Genomic DNA, 25761 nt, shown 5'->3' with positions numbered 1-25761 from the left:
GACGAGTTATGAACACAGGATGCTTGGAGGCTTTAAAAGGTGGATGTGTCCCTCTTCTCTTCCTGCTCCCAGCACACCAGAGAGCAGCTAAGGATGGGAGTGCCTGTTCCCACACCAGGGATCACTCAGAGCATGGCTCTCACCTGTAGCACGTGTTTGTCAGAATTGGCTCTCGGTGTGCCAGGCACTATTCCACTCATGCAAGGGGATATATTTTAACATGGACTCCAGGAGTCCCAGGATTGTATGAATTTCTTCATCACAAGGTCTGGGTGCAAGCACAGAGACATATTTTTCAAATGTAGTGCATGATCTACTCAAATTGTTTGTCTCCAGACCATGTGAAATAGGCTGCAGGCTACTACCATAGAGTTACTGTTGAAACTTGGGATGCTTGGTTGATTTCCCAGCTCTTATAGTTTATTTCACTCCCCTGTTTTCCTCTGAATTGTTGTGCTAATTAAGCTTGTGAATTTCAATCTCTCAGGTTCTTCAATTATGACATTGCAGCCCCTCTGTGGCAGCACACTGGAGTGTAGCAGATAGGATATTATGAAGTGGAGACATTCAGTGGGAAAATGTCCAAAAGCATTTCAAATCACTTAAGATAATTAAACAAGGGGAAAGAATATGGTGTGTTTCAAGAATATGAGGTGGTTTTGTGAATAGAATGATGTTAGGCACCTGTGCATGGGAAACTCATTACCCATGCTGAACTCATTTTTTACATTGTAATGAGAAAGAAGAATTGAAAAACACCTCTGTGAACATCACCTTTGTGAGTGCTTGCACTGAGACCACCACAGCAGAGGCAGCAGGTTTAACAGACTTGTTTATTCCTCTGGATGTACCTGGGAAAAAAATACAGCAATTGAAGAAATACCAACTAATTTCAGTGTAAAGGTCGAAATGGCCTGAATTGAGATGCTTAAGAATTAATGGAGTAGGTTGGTGTCAGTAGGCAGAATAAATGACATTTTTTATACCTGCCTGTTCACCATCCTGTTTCAGTCTCTTCACCTCCCCCAGATGAAGGAAAGGTTTCAAATGCATTGCTGGAGGGGTTTTAATAAGAGTTTGTGTAACAGAGTGAGAGTGCTTGGATGGGGGAGAAAACAGGCACTTGATCACTGGGAAGGACAGAAAAGAGTAAGAAGTCTGAGTGAAGGTCAGGTGTGCGTGTGAGCTGCAGGCAGCACTCCTGAGGGGAAGGGGGGAGCACAGCCACCTCTGCCTTGCCATGGTCAGTGTCCCACAGGGCAGCACAGCAGCTGACTGCCAGCCTTTAAAAAGTCATAAGAATATTTAATGTTCTTCCTAAAACACCAGTTCTTAAAGTAGAGTGACTACACAGAGCTGTGAATCAAAGCCAGGGGGAAGCAGAAAATCAGCCTTCAGAGCACACAAAGTGTTCTGTTCCTCTCCAAAGCTCAGTAGGGCTCAGTAGCACCTTCTCTCCACCACTGAGAAACCAGGTAACCAAAGGGGGGCATCCTTGTGATGCTGAACCCCAGGGTCTGCTCCTGCTGGGAAGGTGCTGAGATTTTTCCTGAGTAGCACTGACGTGAGAAGTGCACAGTTCTTGTCCTTTTTTACAGCCTGAGTCTGCACTTGGTGCCTGGATGGCTGAAGGACAAATTTGATCATAATCTGTGTGAATGACAGATGTAGCAAGAAGGAAAGTCATTGCCTCAGCTGGTGGAAGAAGTGGACTAGGAGAAACTAGAAAAGGCTGGATTTTGGGAAATGCATCATGACAGTAACATCTGTTGGAATGCAAAGACATCTCCCTTGGAAAGTGGTGGGATCAGCATTGCTCCTGACATTTGCAGCTTGATGAGGCAGAACCTGGTTTGATCTATAGCACATTTGGCTTCCAGGAGGCCCCCTGTATGATCCACTAGATTTTTTTTCCATCTCTGACTCCTGTGACTGTCTGTCTGACTCTCCCTGGGTGATGAAATATCATTATAACCTTTTGAAGTAATATATCGGCGCCTGGAGAGCAGAGACTGATTTTCTCATTTGCAAGTGAGAGGCAGTGTGTTAAATTACCACTCCTGTCATTAAATGGATTCAGGAAAAAAAATCTGATGTGCTTGAACCAGGACATTTCTTCCCTCCCCAAACAAACCACCTCAGATTTCACCTTGTGGAGGGCCAGGAAGGTGAGGATTAGAAGTTTAAATAATATTCATCATATCCCCTGAGGCTTGGGTTACTTGCTTGACACCTGAAAATGTTTCAGCAAATCTGACAAGGAGGTTTTCTACTGACTTACAGAGGATGAGAGCTCCTGTGCTGTGTCTGTCGTAGATCAGGAGGCATAAAATTTATCCTTCTGGGCCATGGAAGCTTCTACTTGTTCATTTGGCTCCGAGAAATTTGATCCTGAGCAAGCTGGGATAGTGGAAGGTGTCCCTGCCTGTGGCAGGGGGTGGAACTGGATGAGCTTTGAAGTCCCTTCCATCCCAAACCATCCTGTGATCCTGTGAAATGTGAAAAAATGACTGTGCTGATAAACCCAGTGACTAAGCACACGAGTAATTGTGCTCAAGAATTGCACTTTTGCATCTTTGGAGCATCAGTGATAAAGTTGTAGTGTTGTTTCAGCTGATTTTTTAAAATCACATCAAGCAGCTGATGCAGTTCTCCACAGCATTTGTTTCTGTCTCTTCATGCAGGGCAAAGTATTGATAATCATCTGGTACTGCTGAGCATTGTAGCTGGCAACATTTGAAACTCCAGACATGGTGATGAATTGCTCTATGTTATATTAATGTTATTTTGATCCCTGCTCTTTCAGAATTACATTGATCCAATTAGGCTAAGTAGCTTGCCATCTAAATTAATTTACTTTCCTCTATTAATCTCCTTTATTCCGGGTCAAAACCAGAAATGTAAATCAATCCATTGTATTGCATATCTTTGGGGGGTGGGAGGGTAATTAAATTACCTAATAGATACATATGCTGGATTGATTGTTTGCTGTGTTAAACGTTATTGCCATAATTGGAAAGTGAAGTGGTGCACCCTCAGTAGTGGAATTTGAGTGCTTGTTACACTTAATTTTCATAACCTGTCAAGAAATGCCTTGCTGTCCCTGGGTACCAGCTCTGCATACACAGCTACACAGCTTTTAGGACACTGGACATTTTGCAGGTGGGGATAACAGCTCCTTCCTCTGCCAGGAGTTGTTGGACTCCTTGGCAACATCTCACAGAGGTCCTCACCCTGAACAGCGTGGAGGAAACCTTTCCCTGGCTCATTCTCAGGCTGGCACCAGCACCGGTGTGGCAGCAGAGCAGATGTCTCAGCAATGATGTCTGAGTTACCAAACTGAAGGAGGGTTAGTGCAGACTCCTGGAAAACTCTCTTGTTTTTGCAGTGGCACATGGAATTTCTATGGTTTGGTATCGTGGAGTCACAGAGTGGTTTGGGTTGGAGGAACCTTGAAGCCCATCCAGTACCAGCCCTGCCATGGCAGGGACACCTCCCACTGTCCCAGGCTGCTCCAAGCCCCAATGTCCAGCCTGGCCTTGGGCACTGCCAGGGATAGCCACAGCTCTGTGTTCCACACTGGGGCATTCTTTTTCTTTCCTTAGGTTAGCCCAACAGTGGGATTCCATCATCTTGGTGCTCTTACCAGTCTTTTACAGCTCACACTGGGAATTCTTGCTTTCAGCCAGTATTTTCAGGGTCTGCATCAAACTTTAATCCTGACAGAGACATTGCTGACACCAGGAACTTGTTTACCTGCTGTGTTTCCTCACTTTAGTGAGTACAATTTTCCATGGAAGACTCAAACAAAAATGAAGCTCTGATGTGAGGGAATGAGATCCAATCCGGTGGCTGGAAACTGAATGCTGGCACACTTAAAACAGATACAAAGTACAGTGGTTTTAGGTAGGGCTTAGTTTAAATCCCGCCAGGTTTGTGATAGCTCCGTCATCACGGGTGATCTAGGCAAGGGCTCTTTACAGTAAGAAAATGGATCTGGTTCCTTCCCTGTCATTGTAGCAGAAGATAAATTTGGGTCAAATGACCCCTGTAATGGGGCAGGGCAAGTTGGTGATCACAAATCCCTTCTGGTATTCAAACCTACAGATCTATGAAATATTTCTAAATCTGTGCCTGAGGGCAGAATCAACAGCAGCAGAAAGGTCACCTTTATCATCATTGCTGTCAAACGCCGTGGAAACAGCAGAGCACAAAGCAAGTGTGTTGCTCAATCACTTTGCCCTTCTGCTACATCTGTTACCTTTGCCTGTACTTCGTCCCATTAAATGAACCTCACTCCCCTGTCCTGGATGAAATCCCACTTCCAAAAAGTGCACAGCAAAACTCTGTTGGCTTCAGCGATGGGATCTTGCCTTTACAAAGGCAATTAATGCCTGCTAAGTGCAGAACTTAGCAGTGTTAGATAAATAAAGATAATTATGGAAGCAACTGCTCTTTGTGATAATGAGACAGTAGGAAACAGAGAGGGACTTTTTACAAGAGCGTGCGGTGACAGGACAAGGGGAGTGGCTTCACATTGACACAGGGCAGGGCTGGATGGGATATTGGGAAGGAATTGTTCCCTGGGAGGGTGGGCAGGCCCTGGCACAGGGTGCCCAGAGCAGCTGGGGCTGCCCCTGGATCCCTGGCAGTGCCCAAGGCCAGGCTGGATGGAGCTCAGAGCAATCTGGCACAGTGGAAGGTGTCCCTGCCCATGGCAGGGGGTGGCACTGGAAGATCTCAAAGGTCTCTTCCAACCCAAAACATTCCATGATTGTTGGATACAGCCCACTGGATACAGTTCCTGGCGGGGTTTGAGAAGGCTGCAGGCACAAGAGGTGAGATCACCACTGTAGTTAAATGTCCTGTGAGGCACCACGGGTGTCCCTGGGGGTTGGTGTCATTTATTATTGTGTATCTAAACCAACATGAGATGTGTGGTTGGGCACCTGAATCCTGCTGTGGGTGTGGTGGCTGCCTGAGATCCAGTTCCTATGAAGGACCCACCAAATGCTGCAGTGTTTTAACATTCCATATCTATTAATATGCTAATATTTCCCACAAGCTGAAAAATTTAAAAGTTAAATGTGAGCATCCCTGCTTGAATACTCACCATAATGTGTTGGATCTTCATTTTTTTCCTTGCCACTTCCTTATTTTCTTTTTTTCCTTTTCTTTTTAGTTTTAGGTCTTGTTTCATTCTTTTTTCTTTTCCCTTCCTCAAGACAGAGGCTTTTAAAGCTGGGTTTTCTCCCTAATAAGTGTTCGTAGAGTTCCTAGCACAACCGGATCCTGATGGAGCCACTGGATATTAATGTGCTGCAAATTAATCAGTAATGAAAATTAAATGTGTGTTTATGCTCTAGTTGCAATGTTTATACAAATACAAGAAATGTGTGCCACGACTGTGGAATAGTTCCCCCCAGAATATTTGCAAGGCTGCAGCATTAACCAGCTTTAAATAAAAGAAAGGGCCTGGTTTGTTCGAATGAACAACCCAAGGGACAAACACAATTTGAAGTGGAACAGGATGAACGCTGTGAAATGCAGAGGCAGGGATTTTCAATACTCTACAGTCTCCGGGTTTCTGAAGGTGATGGTGGCATTTATCTCTTGCCTCCTTCTATATTGTGCTTTTGCATTTCACCAGAAATTTTGTCAAAACTCAAGGATGTTTGTGATGAGGGACACAGCTCAAGACCTATGTCAGGAGTAAATGTGAATGAGAATTCCTCCTTCTGGCTGTGTTAGAAATGCTCTTTAGATAAGGAGTTGAAAACAGATCAATAGCAAGATTTCTTCTTTTAAAAAAAGAGGCAGGTGCAGCTTTCCCTCTTCCACAAGTTCCCTACAAAAAGAGTTTTCGTAGTTGTCACACACATGCCTCTCCCTGGAGATTCCTGGAAGATGACAATTGCAAGTCCAAATTTTTTTATCCCATTGCCAAAGGCTGGAGGGGAAGTGTGGAGAGAATAGGAACAAACTGCCTCATCCCCGACTTTATCTTGCACAGTCTCCTGGTGCATCATTCTGTTACATTTCCATTTGTGAATATCCTTTCAGATGACCGGAATAAATCCAGTGCTGTAACTTCTGTGATGTTCGTGCAGTGTTTTCCCTGGAGTGCCAATGAAAGGAGTTTGTTTCACTCACCAAGTGCTAAAATTAGTCTTTGGGTGGTCACTTGCTGATGAATACAACAGATTGGATGGGAAAATAAGGAACACAGGGAAAACATTTTCCTTTTCAACAAACCACCATTACTTAACAATACTCCAAACCCCAGTTTTCCCATTTAACCTAAAATGTGTTGAAAATTACATGGAAGATTCAACACTGAAATGTGCTGGCACAGAGTCCTCATTTGGAAGAGAAAAGAGTCTGGAAACTTGTAGTCTATTCACAATTACCACAGGAAGTGTTCGTGTCCTGCAGCTTCAATATTTGGAGTTCTATTTTCCCTTATTCCCTGTAGTTATCGAATCCTTAATGCCTGGCTTTGATCCTTATCTCAAACAGAACTGCTAAAGGATAAATTCAAGGTGAGGTGGCCTCAATATTCCGTGTGCTCTGTTTTTTCCAGGGGCCTGTTAGCCAGAGGCTTCACAGAGACCCATTATCTGCAGGACGGCACTGACGTGGTTCTCACACACAATCACACGGTAAGGTTGGGCTTTCGTGGGTAGATGATGCTTCATCCCTAAAGTCCAAAATGTTCTCTGCCAGGATCTGAGCCCTGGGATGAAACAGCTCAACGTGTGATCTTTTTTTGCTGTTGCCTTCAGTGTCTGTGTGACTGCTCTGATCCTACACGTGAATTTCTAGGGGGAGACTTTAAAGGCGAGCTCTGGAGTTTCAACCAGGTGACTTTTAAAATTTGTGAGATTTTTTTTCTGCTTCTTGGAAATAAGCCCACTAAAATTTGTTAATTATGGCAGCCATGGCTGATCAGTTATGGAGAAAAGCCCTGGTTCTGTTTGGAAAAAACCCCTAAACATCTGATTTCCAGAATGCAAAAGTTCATGTCAGATGTTTGAAGGCTTGGGTGTCTTTCCTCACTGGGGAAGTCATGGCTGGAGTTTGGGAGAGGGTGTTGGTTTGGTTTACTTTTAAATCCAGGCCATAAATATGTTATGGATGTACTTCATGCTTGTATTTGTGTGTGTGTGTATGTGTATTTATGTACGTGTATAAATATGCATATATCAATATTTATAAAATATATATATCTTTTTAAAAATACAGCTTGTCAAAATAAGTAGTTAAAACCTGCTTTTTACCTATAAAATCTCTTAAGGCAGGAACATTTTTTGTCCTCTGACAGCATGAATGCCTTAATTAGAAATAATGCAGCAAGCCATTTTAATTACAAAGCTTATCTTTTATCTGCCTAAGTCCCATAAAGTATTTGTTATGTTATGGTATTTACTTACTGACACTGTCAGCAGAGGCATCGTGTTTTGTGTTTCCATCCATAATGGGCTTTGCTGGGATCAGGGGAAGGAATTGTTTCCCTGCATAACATCTTCTGAAAAAGCATCTTCATTATAGCTCCAGACACCCCAAGTGAAGCAATCATTTTGGAAGCTTTCAGCGCTTTCATTTTGCTGGGTCCTCATATCTCCTTCAAAATCAGCTCAGGAGAAAATAGTCATTTGTTTTAGAAGCAGGAAGGCTGCAGAGACTCCTGAAGGAAGTAAAAGGAAATAAATGAAGCACATGAGTCTTTTAGAGATTTACCTGAGTTAACAGGACTATGTGTACAGCTAATGACAGGTTTTCCTTGCTAAAAAACAATGTCTGTTTGCATAATGGCAAAGTAAGTTGTGATTAATAATGACAGTGCATTCTGCTGCCTAAAAGAGAGAGAGCAGTGAATTCATATTTCATTAAATGCTGCAGTATGGTTGAGAAAAGATAAGTCTCCGATTTTATTTTTATATCTCTTCTTCACTGAGGGCATCAATACAGTCTGGAGTTGAAACCAAATCTGATTTTCCACTGAAAAGTTGCTTAGTCAAATTCTGCTTGGAGGTCAAAGCAAGGCAGGTTTGTGGAGCTGTCATTTGGGCAGTTCTCTAGCACACGAGTCAGTGCCTGGGTTATTTTTCAATTTATAGCACCTGAAAAATTGTCAAAAGCTGCTATTTATTAAATGATCTCAAATAAGAGTAGAGTACTGTTTTAAGTATGATGGATCAGCCTTGGTAATTATTTGCTTTTAAGGGGTCATCCATTTTATATACTAGTTTGCAGGAATAAAAAGATTTGATAGCAGAGAAAAAAATCCTGCAATTCAGTGGAGTTACTGAGCTAGAAATCAATTTTCTACCAGTCCCCTTGCAGGCCATGCTCTGATAAGTTTACATTTTCGATACTGAACTTTGGCATCACGTAGCTGGATCTCAGAGAAATTGTGAAATGGGCCACAACCAGGAGCTCAGAGTTAATAAAATGACAAGTTGTATGTGGAGAGGGAAAGAAATCAGGCCCTTTGCCATAATCCACTCTTAGATAAAGACAGCTGGACCACAGCAGCAGCTGCGTGGGGTGAGATATTGGCTCCCCTCCCCCCTTCACTGGGCCTGTGCTCAGCTCTGGTGATGCTCAAACCCAAAGATTTCTTTCTCAGGAGCTTGGAACGTCACCTCTGCCTCATGCTTGCTTTAAGCAATGAGAATAAACCTAATTTATTTTTGATTTTAGCATCTAAGGGTCTCAGTGCTTGAGTGGGGGGGGGCATTGATTTTTCTTCTATCGACTGGATGCATGTAACTGCTAACACTAAAATAAAGTGAAGTAGTGCACCCACACCGAAAGCTTTGACATCCACAGCAATTGTGACTGAAGTGATCACCCTCAAAAAAATTCAGTCTATGACTCCCTCCCTCTCTTGTGGCTTTGTCTTTGCTAATGTGTTTATGAGGATTGATGATAAAAATACCCGAGAGTAAAACACTCTCACCCTGTTTCTGTCGATTCTTCCACTGAGAAAAGCCACTGAGATTTGTGTTTAGAAAGTCAGAGCTGGCTGTTCTGTGTTCACTTGCTCGTGCTGGAAATCAAACAAACATTTCTCCTGGCATAAACTCCATTTGCAGAAGATTCCTGTCTGAATCATTCCATCCTGCCCAACATTTCCATGACTGTTGTTTTCTTCACCAAAATCGAGGTGGTCTTTCGAAGTCTGCTCTGTGAGGCTTTGTGAGTGGAAACCATGCCCCAGACTGGAAAGGTTAATTAATGCAATAATGAACGAAGCATTAAAAGGCACAGGGAGATGACTGTCAGGTTACAGCACCACTGATAACTTCCCTTAATCAGACAGGAACCTTTCACAGCAGAGTTTTCAGTTTCCACGTGGCATTCAAAGGAGCACGAGAAAAGAAATGCTGGGCGTGACACAATCCTTGCTTTCCAGCCAGTCACATAATTGGGAATGCAATATAACCTTTAGTCAACAATAAAATTAGCCTTGATTCCAGACAGATATGTGGATGTGCTCAGAAACCCTCTGTTGTGGGTGCCTTTTGCAAGCACTGGATTATTAAAGAAATATAATAACCTAGCCACAAAATGAAATTGGACTGTTGTCTCTCAAAATAGAAGACCCCCTTTATTCTTGGTTGTTTTTAATAACATGCAGCTACTTGGTTGGGTATTTCAATAATAAGTTTCCTTTGCAACGTGTTTTCCTTCCCCTTCATTTGCTCTGTGATTTTTTTTTTTTTCAAGTTATAGGGTTGGGATTGGCTTTGTTATATTTCTCTTTTTGCATACCTACCTCCTATAGGGATAGGTCTAACTCTAAATAGATCTAGATATAGATCTATTTAGATCTAGTTTTAGATATAGGTCTAAATGCCCTTAAGTAAAAATAGGGTTCTCTCTAGACAGCAGTAAAGTGTGGCAGCTGATTTGTTCATCTGATTAATTTTATAAAATATTCCATATTGTAGCTTTAAATAAAAGAGAAAAAGGGGTGCAGTCATACAAATTTAACATTATTGATCCTTTAAAAAATAAGAACACAGAACAAAAAAAGCTCCTATAACCTTTTGGGGTTTAAGGAGCACCCAAGGTTTCCATTTAGGAGCTCTTTGGCCTGTTAAGCCCAGTGAATACTTGGTGGGACAGGAAAGGTGCTGTCAGTGTGATTCTGAATGCTGTAGCCTGAAACTGATAATCACCTGGAAATAAAAGGGCTGGAAAATCAGGAGCAAAGAGCATTTGTGACCATTGAAATGTTTTCTCTTCCTGCCACAGGGTCACTGCTATTACCATGGCCACGTGCAGGGGTACCCCGAGTCCTCCGTCAGCCTCAGCACCTGCTCGGGACTCAGGTGAGCCAAGATTTCAGTGAGATTCGAGCTCCTGAGTGTTTGGTTTGACTTTAATGAATGAATCAATACTGGGGAAGGAGCTGGAGCCCCAGGAGCGGCTGAGGGAGCTGGAAAGGGGCTCAGGCTGGAGCAAAGGAGGCTCAGGGGGGACCTTGTGGCTCTGCACAAGTCCCTGACAGGAGGGGGCAGCCGGGGGGGTCGGGCTCTGCTGGCAGGGAACAGGGACAGGAGGAGAGGGAACGGCCTCAGGCTGGGCCAGGGGAGGTTTAGGTTGGATATTGGGGCAAATTTCTTCATGGAAAGGTTTGTCCAGCCCTGGCACAGCTGCCCAGGGCAGTGGTGGAGTCCCCATCCCTGGAGGGGTTTAAAATCCCTGTGGGTGTGGCAGCTGGGGACATGGGGCAGTGTGGCCTTGGCAGTGCTGGGGAATGGTTGGACTCAGTCACCTTGGAGGGCTTCTCCAGCATAAACGATTCTATGATTCGATCTTTTTTCAAATGTTAGATGAATCTCTACAAATTAATTCCCCTCTAGTTCCTCTGAAGAGAAAAAGCAAAGGATAGATAACACAATCTGGGGGGTTTTCCAGGAGCCATCCCTTCTCTCCTGCTGCCCATCCCTCTCTGTGCCCATTGCAGCACTGCAGTGCTAGGCTCATTTTCGTACTGGCAGTGTCCAGTGGCTTTCCAGGCCTCTTTGTCCTCAAAACCATTTCACCAGTGCTGTCAGGACTGCTTTGCCAGCTGTGGAATCACTCATTGTCCAGCAGCTTCATCATTAGGAGAGGTGGCTTCATAAATCAGAGAATCAAAGATTCTATGGTATATAGAATATGCACGGTTGTGGAGCTCAATTAACTGTGTTTATGGCAGGTAAGATGCTCAGCTTTTGGATTTTAGCTGCTTGTTAACAGCAGAGTAGCAGATTCCCATCACAGAAAACCAAACCTTCTCCGAGTTTGACAAAGGAATGATCTGACAACATTTTCAATACACAATGGACACAGTTCAGGAAACAATTATCTTCCTTACTTGGGCAATCAGAGACTGGTATTTACTCACAGAGCTGTTCCAAATCACAGTAATTAACTGTAAATTGGCTCTAGCGTTCTCCCTGGAAAACCCAGTTTTCCTGTCAGATTTCCAGCTGTCTCAGCCTTTTCTGGGTTTAATTTATCCACAAACAGCAGGAGTGGCTGGAATCTTTTCCCCTTGGTTTTGCATTTTGTGTGATAGTGGCATTGTCAAGGCTTTTGTAAGGGAGCTCTGGGACAGAGCAACAGAGTGCAAACAGTTTGATCCCTCCCTCTGGGACCCATTTGCTGTAGTGGATGGGATTCCTTTGGCTCATTCCCACACAGACAGGGGCTTTATGGGTGCTCCACTATGGATCCAGCATCTTCCAAAAGTTTAATGAACCCCTTGCATGAACAGTCAGCATTCATCTGTCATTCTCACTGTAAAATATAGCCAGAATTTAAAACTGTATGTAAAAACCTAATGCAGAGCTCTCAATATTTTAGTTAAAGGGATCACAGTTCTGCAAGGGCTACAGGGAAAATTTGTACCTCGTGGGACAGGGTCTGCATTGATGTCTTTGTTCCAGACTACCTGGAAATTAATCAGTCTCAAGAGAAAATACCCTTCTCCACATTAGAAGTCTTTTCTTTCTTCTCCAGAGTGCTTGCTTTACAACTGTGGAGCTCCCAGAGTTGTTTCCCAGTTTTAGGTAGCTCAGATACGTCAAGACAGCAGATGCTGGCAGTGACATTTTTCTGACACTGTTGCAGACAAGTCCCCAGAGTGCAAGCTGACAGGATTAGCCTCCTTCTCCACAGGAAAAACAGAGCAGCACCTTTTGCAGTACAAAATTTCGGAAATTTCCTTTGCAGTGCATGTTTCGTTGCAGTAGGAGATCAGCTGAGGATAAATCGCAGTATCTGTGCCTGCTTCACTGCCGAGGTTGGTAAACAAGAGTGTCCATGAGCGAGAACAGTTTGTGAAAAGGGTCCTGTGCCTGTTGATTCACTCCACCAAACCTGTTTCACAGCCCAATAACCAACAGCAACAACTCCCAGGCAGCAATAACTCCCAGATATTGCCTGTGCAGAATCACAGAATCACAGAATGGTTTGGGTTGGAAGGGAGCTGAAAGTTCATCCTGTTCCACCCCCTGCCATGGGCAGGGACACCTTCCATTAGACCAGGTGGCTCCGAAAGAAGGGCAGTCCAAAAGAATTTCATGGTTTTCTTCGCTGGCAGCTTTGCTAGCTTGAAAGAATAGTTATGGAAAAGATGGGGCAGGGTAGGATAGGATAGGATAATGTACTTGTCACCAACTCGCTGGAGCAAGGGCTCTTTCTTTTCCATGTCATGATAAAGACTCCAAGCTGTGGGAGGAGACATAAGGCACTGTGAGGCCATGTGGCCCCAGGTGGGGACAGTCCCTGGAGCAGCACTTTCACTTGCAGCAGCTGTTGGAAGGGAAGCCTGGTCTCATTTTCAGGGTCTGTTCCTGGCTCCGTGACAGTTCCTAAGTGAATCGGACAAATCTCTCTGTCTCACTTTCTCCATCTGTGAAATCCATTTAATGATTCTTACCTACCTCACACAGCTGCTGTGTGGAGCTGAGCTTTAAGTGTCTGAAAAACATCTAATGAAAGGAAGTGCACGCAGTCAGCCCTCTGAAATCCTGGAGAACCAATATCCTCCCACTCCCACCAGACAGGCACCTTGGGCATTGTTCCAGGTGTGGATAGGTAGGGGCTGCGCATTTTCCCCCAGATCAGCAGAGTTCATTAAAAGACATGAAACTCCTCATAAAGAGTAAGTTCCACATTTCAGTGTGCTCTGAAGCCTGAGTGCTCAGCAGCAGTCAAAGAAGCAAAAGGGATCATAGGAATTACTGAGATAGAAATAGAGGATGAAACAAGAAGCCTCATTACCGCTTCATAAATCCACAGAGCCCTCACGTCTTGAGTTCTGCATGCAGTTCTTGTTTTCCCCTCCTCAGTTCCATCTCAGAAGAGAGATTATATCCAGAAAAGGTACAGAGAAGGTCAAAAATTGTGATCAAAGGTATGGAGCAGCTTTTATCCGAGGAGAGAAAATAGACTAGGATTTGTCACTTTTGAAAGGAGATGACAGAGAAAAGGAGCATGATGAAACAAGGTTGAGTGTCATGCTGGAGAGGGGACAATTACTGAATATCCTTCATAACCTCAAAATTAGGAGACATCAAATGGAACTTTAGAGCAAAGGAAAGTACTTTTTATTCACGTAACGAAGCGCTGGAGCTGTCATGGGCGGGTGTCAGTGTAAAAAGTATCAATAGATTCTGAAAAGACGTGACAATTTGGGAAGGGGAGCTCAGGGAGCCTCTCCAGGTCTGTCAAACCCGGAGATGTCCCTGACACTGCTGCTCTCAGAGCTGGAAGTGCCAGCTGGGGGTGCTTGTTATGTTCTTATCTCTCACCCCTGAGTTCCTGCTGTTGGCCAAGGCCAGAGATGGGGTGCTGAGCTGGAGGAACCTTGCTCTGACCTCCCCCAACCATCAACATCTTCCCTCCACATGGCTGAGCATTTGAGATGTGTTATTAGCTCCTGAACATGACATGATTGCCCCGTGACAAGGAAGAATTGTGTGAAATCTGAAAGCTAAGGTTTTTCTGGTTTAAGTTAATCAGGCAGATAGAGGGGTAAGAGATAAAGAGGAGAGAGGAGGAAGCACAGCTCTCTCAAACACACATTTTCCAGCTCCGTTACATCTTCACACACGTAACATTCGAGCTCCTCGCCTCATGTAGGAGCACAGTGGCAGAAATCGTGGGATTGATGCTGAGAGCTGCCTAAAATGCAGGTTAGAGGAGATCACAATCATGCCATAATCTGCATCCTGCTGGCTCCTCAGAGAAGGAAGAGCCGAATGGCAGAGAGGGGTCAGGAAATGCTGAATGCACGAGAAGGGAACAATGGCTAACCAGGGTTTCTGTGCGTCCATCTGGATCAGAAAGCCAATTAGACTGTCAGAGCTTGTGGGAAGGTGAAGGTACGACAAAGTCGAGCTGTTTCCTTCCTGTCCTCAGGAAATACCCTTCTGTTTATCTAGCTTGGAGGCTCTTCAAGTTTTTAGCAAATAATTTTGGCCTGCGGCCACTGCTCACATCTTCTGTGCTAAATTTGTTTAGACTTGAATGATTTTTTCCCTGATTGCTTTCCCTGTGAGTGCTGAATCCACCCAGAGCTGCAGCCTGGAGAAGGGCACAAACCTCCCTGGTCCAGGGGCTGGCAGAGGACTCTGGCATGGGAATGTGATGCTACAAAGGCATCTGCAGTAACCTCTTAGATGGGGAGAGCTTGAGAGGTGCTCCCAAAAATTCCTCAGGAGCCTAGGGATATAAATCTCCCAGGAAACACCAAAATGCACTTGAATATCCTAAGATATTTTACTTAATTGTTAGATAATAAACCCAGTCACACATACAGAAAGTGTTCGGTCATTGTCCAGCCTCATCAGCAGCTGAAAGATGCTGTGTCCACAGCGACAGGGATGGGGAGAAGGCCCCAGAATGGAATAGATGTTCATTTTTACTGGGATTACAGAGTTATGGTACCTGAGGCTGCCAATACCGTTTTTCAAATGCTCTGGCTGAACTCACTGCAGCGCAGACACAGTCAGCTGAAGAGGGGATTTAAATGTGACACTCCAGACATCAACTATTTTTAAAAGGAATGGAAGTAGGAAACCGGTGAGAAAAAGAAATGTAAATTCCTCACGACTTCTCAAGCATCATTTCCCCACAGAAGGAGAGATTTCATCCAAAAGTTAAGTTAGGAGAAAATCCCTGTTGAGAAAAGCACTGGTTTGGATGTGAGCTTTTCCTCCATACTTTCTGAAGAGCTTTTAGTTCATATAAACATCCTGCATGGTTTGTAATTTATCTGACCGGAAAACTCCTGGAGGATTTTGAGCTCAACATTAAAAACCATTCACTTTCTGGGGTTTCATAGCTTCTGTAGGCTGCCTGTTCCAGGGGGAGCAGCTCCTGCATCGGGGTCGCCTCTGTGATCTGAGATGAACATAATGTCCAGCCTTTGACCACAGTGTGCACGGGGTCCCCAGTGCCCAGGGATCGCTGCCAGGACAAGGATGAGGGATGATCCCTACCCAGCTGTCTGAGCCTGCTGCTTCTCCATCCACTGCTTCTGGCACTTAGTGGGATGTGCAAGTTTGAATGTTCTTTTCCTGTCTGTTGGCTGCAGGGTGCTATAAAGTGTGCTCACTAAATTGGCACAGATGCCAATGCCCCTTCTTTCTCCTTCTTTCTCCTTCTTTCTCCTTCTTTCTCCTTCTTTCTCCTTCTTTCTCCTTCTTTCTCCTTCTTTCTCCTTCTTTCTCCTTCTTTCTCCTTCTTTCTCCTTCTTTCTCCTTCTTTCTCCTTCTTTCTCCTTCTTTCTCCTTCTTTCTCCTTCTTTCTCCTTCTTTCTCCTTCTTTCTCCTTCTTTCTCCTTCTTTCTCCTTCTTTCTCCTTCTTTCTCCTTCTTTCTCCTTCTTTCTCCTTCTTTCTCCTTCTTTCTCCTTCTTTCTCCTTCTTTCTCCTTCTTTCTCCTTCTTTCTCCTTCTTTCTCCTTCTTTCTCCTTCTTTCTCCTTCTTTCTCCTTCTTTCTCCTTCTTTCTCCTTCTTTCTCCTTCTTTCTCCTTCTTTCTCCTTCTTTCTCCTTCTTTCTCCTTCTTTCTCCTTCTTTCTCCTTCTTTCTCCTTCTTTCTCCTTCTTTCTCCTTCTTTCTCCTTCTTTCTCCTTCTTTCTCCTTCTTTCTCCTTCTTTCTCCTTCTTTCTCCTTCTTTCTCCTTCTTTCTCCTTCTTTCTCCTTCTTTCTCCTTCTTTCTCCTTCTTTCTCCTTCTTTCTCCTTCTTTCTCCTTCTTTCTCCTTCTTTCTCCTTCTTTCTCCTCCTTCTCCTTTCCTCATGTGACACTTCCTCTGACAACACAATTACTGTTCCTTGCAGCCCAAATGCTGGACATGAAATTGCATTTTCTCTTCCCATTCAAGCAACTCCTTGCTTGAATTCCAGGAATCAAGGTTGGGGCCCAATCTGCATCCACTCTGGACAGATCTGTCTTGCACTGAAGAAAGGATGAAGTGCATGCTGCATGAGTCTCTGGCCATAATTCCATTCCAGAGATTATATTTTCAGGTTTGTGAAAGGAACTGGCTGGAGTAAAAGCCCTGTGAGTAATGATGTGTCTGTGTGAGAACACCTCCACCACTCCTGCAAGATGTAAAACCAGTGGTGCTACTGCTCTCACCGCCCTTTGAGATGCTGCCCTTGGTAGATTTGGGTCAGATTTGTTATTTTAATGGAATCCTGCTGTGCAGTGCAGTAGGATAATGGGATTGTTTGGCTCTTGTGTTGTGCTCTTCATCAATAGATAATTTTTTTCTGTGGATACTAAAATTTACTCCATTTTAGAGGTGAGGAATTGTTGCAGAAAGAGGTGACATGGGGCATTGGTGGAGACAGGAGCACTTTTGCCTCCAGACTCCCATTCTCTGTATTTCCCAGTCCTTTAAACTTAAAGAATGACCAAACCATTTGAAAAATATCTAAATATCAGCTCTATTAGAAAAACAGTCAATAGATCATCCTGCTCATTTATCCCCATAGTATCCATCTGCAACTTATTAGAACAGGCTGAAAGTGAAGTCCTCAGTCACCACTTCATTTTTCTTCCTCTTTTGTTTGTTTGCCTGCTTACTTGCCTGGGAATTTGTTATTCAGAGTCCTGGGAATGTAGAATGTATAAGAAAAATAAATAAAAATACCCTCTCAGTGCACAGATCACCCTGAGACGGTGCCTGTTGAGCAGCCCTGCACTCCAGGGTCACAAGGCTCCAATTCTGGTGCCTTTTCACCTAAAACTCCTTGAAATCCATGGAACAGCTGTGGGATCAGTCCCTTTCCTTCTGAAGCTGTAACATTAGCTGTGGAATTAAGGATCTGGAGGTTTTTAGGTGGCATAGGAGCACTGCAATGTCTGTGGGCAGGGACAGGGTTTAAGTGAGTATCCAGTGTGTGAGCATGATTGCCCTCTAATTAATTTCTCACAAACTCAGGACATCTCCATTCCTCTGCCAGTGGTAATAGAGCTTTTTATTATTATTATTTAGAATGAGTATAACTGTGAGCTTCATTAAAACCAAATGTTTAATTGCACTTGTGGATCTCAGGTTTATCAATTTACTTAATTTCCCCTGTATAGTGCAGCAGAATAATATATAATAGTTTCATATAGTGCTGTCCCAGCCAAGTTTTGCTTCAGCATCACAATTTCTCAGACAAGTATGTGTTGATGGTTTATGTTGGCAGGACCTTTGCTTCTGCTGACAAGTTGGAAAAGAAAAATCCCATTTATATTTTGAGATTTCCTAAAGCCTGTTGATTTATGAAATACGACTGGCCTCGCTTTAGGTTTTGTTTTGGTTCTCCTTTTTAAGAGGGAACAAAAAAGAAATTATATTTGATTTTATAGACAGTTTAAAAAGTGGAATTATTCCATTAAATTGAGTTTCCCTGATTGAGAGATTCCTGGCAAGTGAAACAGCGATTAATGAAACATTAATTATCTGAGTTATATTTTAATTTCTTTTTGTTTGAGATGGGGAGAGTTCTCCTGTCTCATACAGACATTCCCCACGTGTCCACATGGCTCAGAAGGGAGGACAGGAGGCAAACACCAGCGGGTTTTCCATGTGCAGGGCGGATCAGCAGGGATGTGGATGTGCTTTGTTCAGTGCTGACCCCCAGACAGGAGCAGGGACCAAACCCTGTGCAGAGATGGAGTCAAGTTTAACTCAGGCTCAGGACCACACTGGAGCTGGTTCCAGTTGGCCTTGAGCCTGGGAGTTGATGTCTGGATGTGCTCTGTGGGATGGATATTTTTCCTCCCTCTCTGCTACCAGTGATGGAGAAGACAGAGGGATTGTTTCAGGTAGGGCTGGGATTGTCTCTTGGCTTTCCTGCCTGCCTCATTTGCAAATCTTTCTGACTTCCCAGCATCTGTAGAGTTTGGGACAGAGGAAAACACAGATGGCCGTGAATTAGACACCTGACACCAAAATTTGAATACTTATTGCTTTTCTTCCCCTCAAATATTTATGATCCTGGGAATTCTGGTAGTCTTTTGTCTGATAGAAATCCCACAGATTGCAGTAGAAGTTGGTCCTAACAACTTGCTGAAATCTCTTTGGGGTTCTTTGTATCATTTTTGATTGGGGATCTGTAGTTTGATATACTGTTTGCCATATTAATATATTATTTGCCACACTGGAAAACACTATATTGTTCAACATTAATGGCTCCTGAAAAATTCAAAAGTTTCTGGGAACATGGGCTGACTCAGGAGTGTGGGAGAACCGTGATCCACAGGGAGACACAGAAATGGTGGAGGAGTAACAGAGGCTCCTTGGAAACACCTGAGGAGAGTGGAAGGAAACAGTAGCTATGGATTTATTTTATTTGCCTCAAATTCTCAGTCCTGAATGACTGGTGGGTACTGCTCACACCAAAGAAAAAGAAAGGAACCATAACTCTTGGCTCATTACATTTTTAAGGTGCTGTGCTTGGCAATGCACGATGGGGAAAACATGCAATAGTAGGAAAGGAAAATTAGTCAAAAACAGAGAGCTGGCCAAGAAAATTCATATTTGATATTCATTATCTTATTACAGATGGTCACAAGCCAAGTGCTGGTATCCTGTAGGCAGCACTCAAGGGATAATTGTGCCTTAAATGAAAAGTCTGTTTCCCTTTATGCTGAATCTGCAGATTTTCCTTGTCCTGGGATTGCTCCATAGGCAAAGGTGGAACCGTCCTTAAAGGCCCATGCTGTCCCTTGGGATGGGAATCAGACTCGCATGCTCAGGAAAAACCCAAATTAATCACTCTGGCATCTGATCATTTGTCCATGCCCTCAGCAGGTAAAGGAAATGAGGGGTAAAGAAGTGGTTATTTAGTTCTTTGGAAAGAAATGGTCATTTAGTTCTTTTAGACAGATTTTGGGTACATCAGGGATACATTGGAAACGTGGCATTGATGCAGCACATTTTGGATATGAACTTCTGCAAACATGATGCTCACTTTAAAATATTAAAAAAAAAAAAAAGGAGAGAACTCTACTCAGGATACAACTAAGTCTCTCCCTTTCTAGTGTAAGTAATGAAAGAAAATTATTTAAGCCTCTAATTTTGAAAGTGAATGTTCTAAGAAGGGCAAATCTAGCGTTAAAAATAAACCTCTTCATGCTTTGCCATTGCTTTTGAGTTATCAACACAGGGAGCTGCTCAGGCTGGCCCATTTCAAACAGTGACTAATGGACTCCTGCCTCCAAAATTAAATGATTAATTGCACAAGGCAAAGACAACAATCCTTATTTGATTGTGCTGATTACAGAGCTGCTGGTTTTTGGAGTAAAGGGAATATGTTGTCCTAGTTTCCTAAATCCTCCAAGGAGTAAGGCAGCTCTGACAATAATTGAGAGCTGTGGGGTGTGAGGTTACTCAAATCACGGGGTGACCTGCCCGGAGGTGTCTCGTATGTCAGGAGGGTTGTTGGGATCCTGGCTGGAGCTGCAGGGTTGCTGGGATAAATCAGTCCAGCTTTTCCAGCTGTGATCCATCACTCCCAGCACGCCTTGTGATGGGTGAATGTGTCTTACCTGCTCTGCCAAGGGGACTGAGAAGCTGCAGATGAATTATCAGACCCTGAGCCTTGGTTCAGGTCAGTAAAACAGGCTCCTGTGACTGCTGTTGTACAGATCTTGGTATCATGGCTTTCCAGGCTGCTTTTTTTCTCGGACTTTTAGCTGTTCCAGTCACCAGTAAAGTGTCTATGGGCTTGGCTGAGCCCGTGTTAATGGTGCTCTGTAGAAAATTGTGCAGCCAGCTTGGAATTAATGCTTCGCTTAATTTGTTAGCAGACCAACGACTTTGAGTTTCTTCATTGTATCTTCCTAATAATAGAATAGCTAAGGCAGCTTTGTCCTAATAACCATAATTTTATTTTTAAATCAGGCTTCATGGTGTCATTAACCTGCTTTTGGGCCCTTCCTCTTTCTCCTATTTTATCCTTCTTTTTAGCTTTCTGCAGGAAAATTGTACAGCAGCATGTATCGGCCTCATAGTGGTTGTAGCATCTTACCTTTGCTGCAGCACAGACAGGAATAAAAAGGGCAGACACTTCTAAAACACCAGAAAGACACACTAAGAAAATAAAGTCCCTCCATCCCTTGTCTCAAGTCCCTCTCCAGCTCTCCTGGAGCCCCTTTAGGCCCTGCAAGGGGCTCTGCGGTCCTCCTGGAGCCTTTTCTTCTCCAGGCTGGCCACCCCCAGATATTCAACCTTTTGTCACCTTTCTTTTGCTGTGGCATCTCAGGACAACTGGGCAGGACCCAGCACAAGGACCCTCTTTCCTCTTGCAGGCCATAGCTTAAAGAATTCAGCAAGAGGGCTTTCACTGGAAAATCTGTGAGTTCCTCAGGGAGCAGGTGGTATTACTGTCAAAATTATTATTTTGGGCAGCAAAATGAGCGAAACAGGAATCAACTGTTCCCGTTTCTGAGCTTCACTCTGCTGCCCACTGTGCAATATTTAATAATCCGTCCTGACACTGCGAGGCCTCTTTGATCTGGCAGAGCCCAGGCTCCCATCAGGGTTTGGTTTAACAGCTGTAATGCACACTGCAGACTGCAATGAATGCTTTCCCACTGTACCTTTGCTTCCCAAAGCGTTTCTCCAGGCTCTTGTTCGTTCCCATTTGCCGCGGCTCCTCGGAAGCCGTGCGCCACGGCTCCGTCGGCAATGCATCACTGGGAGAATGGAAAGCAAATAAAACACAAATATCATTTTGTTCTGCAGTGCAGCACTTCAGAAGAGACAAATTTCTGTGAGCCATTGCTTCTTTTAAAGTATCGTGTGTGCTGCAATGACAAATGTACAGCTTTGATGTTTCCTGCTCCGCTCGCCCGTGACATTGTAAATCAGTGCTTTGCTTTCTCAGACTCCATCCTTATTAAACGTGGTGCAACTTCAGTGTAGACAAGCTCCTGAAAACCATGAGTCTTACTCTGCTCTCCTCTGTCCCAGGGGAATTATTGTGTTTGAAAACAACAGCTACGTTCTGGAGCCATTGGAAGGTGCTACCAGTGAACACAAGATCTACCGAGCGGAGAATCTGAAAATAGCCCCAGGATCTTGTGGCCACCAGCTGGACATCCCTGCCATGAGGGCTGCTGACAGTGACACGTCCCAGCATTCTCTAGCTGGCAGGGTAGGTGGCTGATGTGCTTTTATGTGTCTGGCTGGCAGCATTTCCATATTAGTGCCTACCACAAGAGTCTCTACTGAGCAAAACATTAACCCACATCATCAACTTCCCTTGGTGTCATCTGCTGAAGTGTGGCCTTGAAATTATTTGTTAAAGCTTTATTACTTTTCCTCGACTCTCCCTAACTTGCTTTTCACTTTCTTTTCAACACAGAAAAGTTTATGGGTTCGTATTATGGTCATATATTTTGGTTCTTGTATGGTTACAACTAGAATTTAAGGCTCCCTAAGAATACTGAGCAATGTCTGGAAAAGTTCTTGCCCTCCCAAGATGAAAGAGAATGGGATAGCTGGGATACTTTGCTAATACCAGGTCTGGAACCTTTAAATTTTAGTAGAAAAGTCTCTTATGCAGACAAAACAAATTCTCAGCATATTATTTTACGGCTGTATTATTGTAGTTGCTGTGATGTTGGCAGAAATGTGCTTCATTTGAGACGCACCTAGCTAACAGAAACCAGAAATTAAATGAGCTAAAAACCAGGGAGAGGAAATGCTGTAATAAATTCATCTGTATATTGGATGAGGATTGTAGAAAAGGCTGGGTTAGTTGTTCAGGAATTATATAATAATACAAATCTGCCATCAGCATTTCTTAAATGTCACAAATGGGGATTTGGACTGGCTTTGCACCAGGTCCATTGTTACAGAAAGCGACCTAAGTGATATCCCTAGGTATAATTTTTGCAATGGAATTAATTTATTTTACATTTTTAGGAGTATTAAATATTACATCTAGAGCATTAGCCCTTGCATGTAACATTTTAAGAATTAAATGTATTTTGAAAAGTATGTGTGGGTGGGAAATATTGGAAAAATAACTTCTTAAGGTTTCCCCAAGTTATTTGTGACTTTGACTGAATTCCACTGAAGTAATCAATGTAATAAAGAAATAAAATGTGTGCAGGTAACAAGCTGATACAATCAGAGCCATTTTATTATCAACCTTATGGTTCTCCCATTTTGCTGGTGCCTTCAACTACATCCCAGATTTCACTTTAAATATCCAAAAAATATTTTTGCTGTGGTTCAGTGGACATAATTATAAAACCTGTCAGCAGTCACATCATATGGATAGGTACAATACATTTAATGAGTAAGTTGGTTAGACTTCTAATGTAAGAATTTTGAAAGCTGTCAAATGTAATGTGTGGAGTGAGTTTTCATATTTCAGTGTTGTCACTAAGCAGTCTGTCACTGGACACACTGAATAAAGATGACCTGCAAAGTGGGGAGACATAAAGCTGCTCCAAGTCACACTGGGTGACAGAATTAAGCAGAAATCTGGCCTAAGGTTCAGGCCATGATGAAAATATTTGGCTTCTTGACAGGTCTGGGGGAAGATTTTTGTTTGGTTTTTTCCCCTGACTCTTCACTCAACCACCTACACAAAATTCTTATTGAGCAGAGCTGAAATGTGAGATCAATATATCACAGAGGGCCTTTGGGTTAGATGTAAGTACAAAGGATGGGACAAGCAGCAGACTCAGCTTCCCAATCCAAACAGGAGCTTCAGTGGGGCAAGGCAGGAGCTGCAGAGGACGTTGCAAACAGGCTGTGCCTCGCTGGAGCGAGGTCTCTGTAAGTACTGGGTCATTTCATGACTCACTGGACCCTCAAATTGCACCAAGGAGTGTTACAGCTGAGCACCATTGAGACAGGACCCTGCAGAACGCCTGGTGTGTGGGACAGACCCTGCAGTAGGGAATTTTCTCTGTACCCACAAAGAAAAAAGAGCCATTTTGGTGGTGCTGGTAGCCACAACCAAGCAGGTGACTTCTTAGAGCGTGGAGAAAGAGAGGCTGCACCTCTGCAGTGTCAAACCAAGGTGTACCAATTCCCAAGGAGGGAAGTCTGAGGAAGGGCTACAGCTGCTGGGACAGCAGGTTTGTGGCAGGAACAGGTGTGGAAGAAGCAGAGGAGAGAGAAAATGGTCAGTGGAACAAAGCCCGTTGTCCCCTGCCTCTCGTGGCTGTGTCATTGACTGTTCATTTCAGTTCTGAAGGATTAACTCAGCAAAGAGGTTGTGCATTGATGCAGCTGGCTGCAGAAAGCAAGCTGAAAGAAGCCATAATTAGGTGTATTTCATCAATAAATATTGTATCCTAGGAATGCTCATAGCCTTTGGGCAAATCTCAGGAACAGATTTGTTATGCAAGTCAGTCACCAGAGGCTTATGTGATTTTTATACCTGCAAGCCAATTCCTCTCCAGCTCACTGTCTCCAGTCCAAAGAGTTTTACTCTGGGTAAGAGGGAAATGTTCTAAACTGACTGATGTAACAGAGCTCTCCTTGTACCTTTGAACTCAGATTTTCCTGTATCGTATTTTCTTCCCTTGGAGGAGGATGAGAGGCACCTTGGAGACACATCTCTTTAGAACCTCATGATAAATTTCAGGGTGTGAGAGTTTTAGTGTCTGAGAGGTCATATGCATCACAAACTGCAGCCACATGGCCATTTGCTTTTTGTGGCACCTCACTCATATCTGACTGACATCACACCCCAACACCAGAAGTTATAAAAGTATCTACTCAGCTCATTTGCTAGAGCCCCTAATAAGTGTAATCCTGTCAAGTGTTTGCATCCTTGATGTTTAGTTCATGAACAGCAGCTTTTAGTCCTCTCTCCATCCATAAATATTGTCCAAATGAAACTTAACTCTTTTCAAGTTACTGGAGTTTGCAACACTTTAAATATGAGTTTGAAAGTCAGATACTAAAGATTGCATCATTCACTTTTCTGTAATTGTTGCAAAACATCAAAATCATTAATCTGCAGATAAAGAAGACGAACAGTTAGATAATGTGAAGAAAACTTTGTGAAATTTGGCTGGAAGGCAATGTCCAGCACTGGGGATCACTCAGTTTGCCTTGGAACAGTTTTCCTTGGAAAGCTTTAGTTATGTTTTAGGTTAAAGAGCTTTGCTGCAGCTCAAGACACCATGGTCAGTTGTAGGTCATACATCTGTTTAAGCCCTTTAAGTTCTGGCAGGAAGATCAGATATTCTGCTGAGACCTCTTTTCCCTAAATATCCTATTCCAGACACAAGGGAGGAATGATAGGAAAGATGCTGCTGCTGTAAATCACAGGACTTTCACAGGCACTAATAGGTCACTTAAATTTAGGGTAGCAAAGAAGCTGTGATATGTTTTGTACTCTTAGAAAGTCATTTCACTTTCTTCAGTGATTTTGTTTTTTCAGCTAAACATGATGATACTTTTAGACCTGCATTTTGTATGAGTATGCAGATACAAAATTAAATGTGTGCCTTCCATTTTTCAAGTATTAATTTGCTTCCCCAGACACCACAGTTGGTCCTACTTTTTTCATTTTTGGGTTTTTTCTTCCTACATAATTTATCAGTTGACTGCTTGACCTCTTCTCTGCTTCACTCAATATCCTTTTATCTCTCATTTTTCTCAGCAACCAGTTTGTCTATTTTGTGAAACGTTTGTTAGAAGTTACCTCATCCCTTTAAGTGTGCCTTGGAAATAGCAAAGGTCTTTCTGCTAGAGGGGATATTCTCCTGTGAGGAAAGATAACTCAAACACTTCAACTGCAGAAAGCTGAAAGGTTGAGAGAGATTTTGCACCACTCTCCTGCTTACTGTGATCAAATCCTGAGGGGCTTTGTAAGTAAGGAAGACTTCCATGAGGAGGAGGAATACACTACAAATTTGTATGTAGTAAAATCATAGTAAAATGTAGGAAATCTGAGGCACTGGGTGTTTCCTCTTGCAAGCATTTTGTTGTATCAATGCTGAAAATAAAATAAGACTTCTATGATTTTTTTGACAGTACAAGAGGGAGACTCTGAAGACAACGAAGTATGTGGAGCTTGTTATTGTGGCAGATAATCGTGAGGTAAGGAACTGCAAAATAAAAAGTTATGGGAAGCGTGAGCAGGAAAGGGGCAGCCCAGTTCAGTTACCATGGTGCTGCAAATAAGGTGCTTCAGTCAATAATATGGTGATTTTCTGAGGTAAACTACCTTCCCTAGTTAGGGCTGAGCAAGGGAAGGAGTTTTTAAGAGAGGA

The 25761-nt window shown here is 43.3% G+C and overlaps 1 protein-coding gene across 1 annotated transcript in view; it reads left to right on the top strand.

The window, feature by feature from the left end:
- Positions 1-25761, top strand: part of ADAM12 (ADAM metallopeptidase domain 12) — a gene marked incomplete at both ends in the record, with an annotated part of 161516 nt that overhangs the window by 81077 nt on the left and 54678 nt on the right. Inside the window, 4 exons of the mRNA XM_082286369.1 lie at positions 6584-6662; positions 10267-10343; positions 21485-21668; positions 25523-25588. Of these exons, the coding sequence (XP_082142495.1) occupies positions 6584-6662; positions 10267-10343; positions 21485-21668; positions 25523-25588 (406 nt within the window). The remainder of the gene's footprint in view (positions 1-6583; positions 6663-10266; positions 10344-21484; positions 21669-25522; positions 25589-25761) is intronic.

This window comes from Coloeus monedula, assembly GCF_965178545.1.
Source record: "Coloeus monedula genome assembly, chromosome: 8".
NCBI classification, from domain to species: Eukaryota; Metazoa; Chordata; class Aves; order Passeriformes; family Corvidae; genus Coloeus; species Coloeus monedula.
The sequence above is the reverse complement of the archived record's forward strand: the minus strand, read 5'-3'. Positions and strand labels throughout refer to the sequence as shown.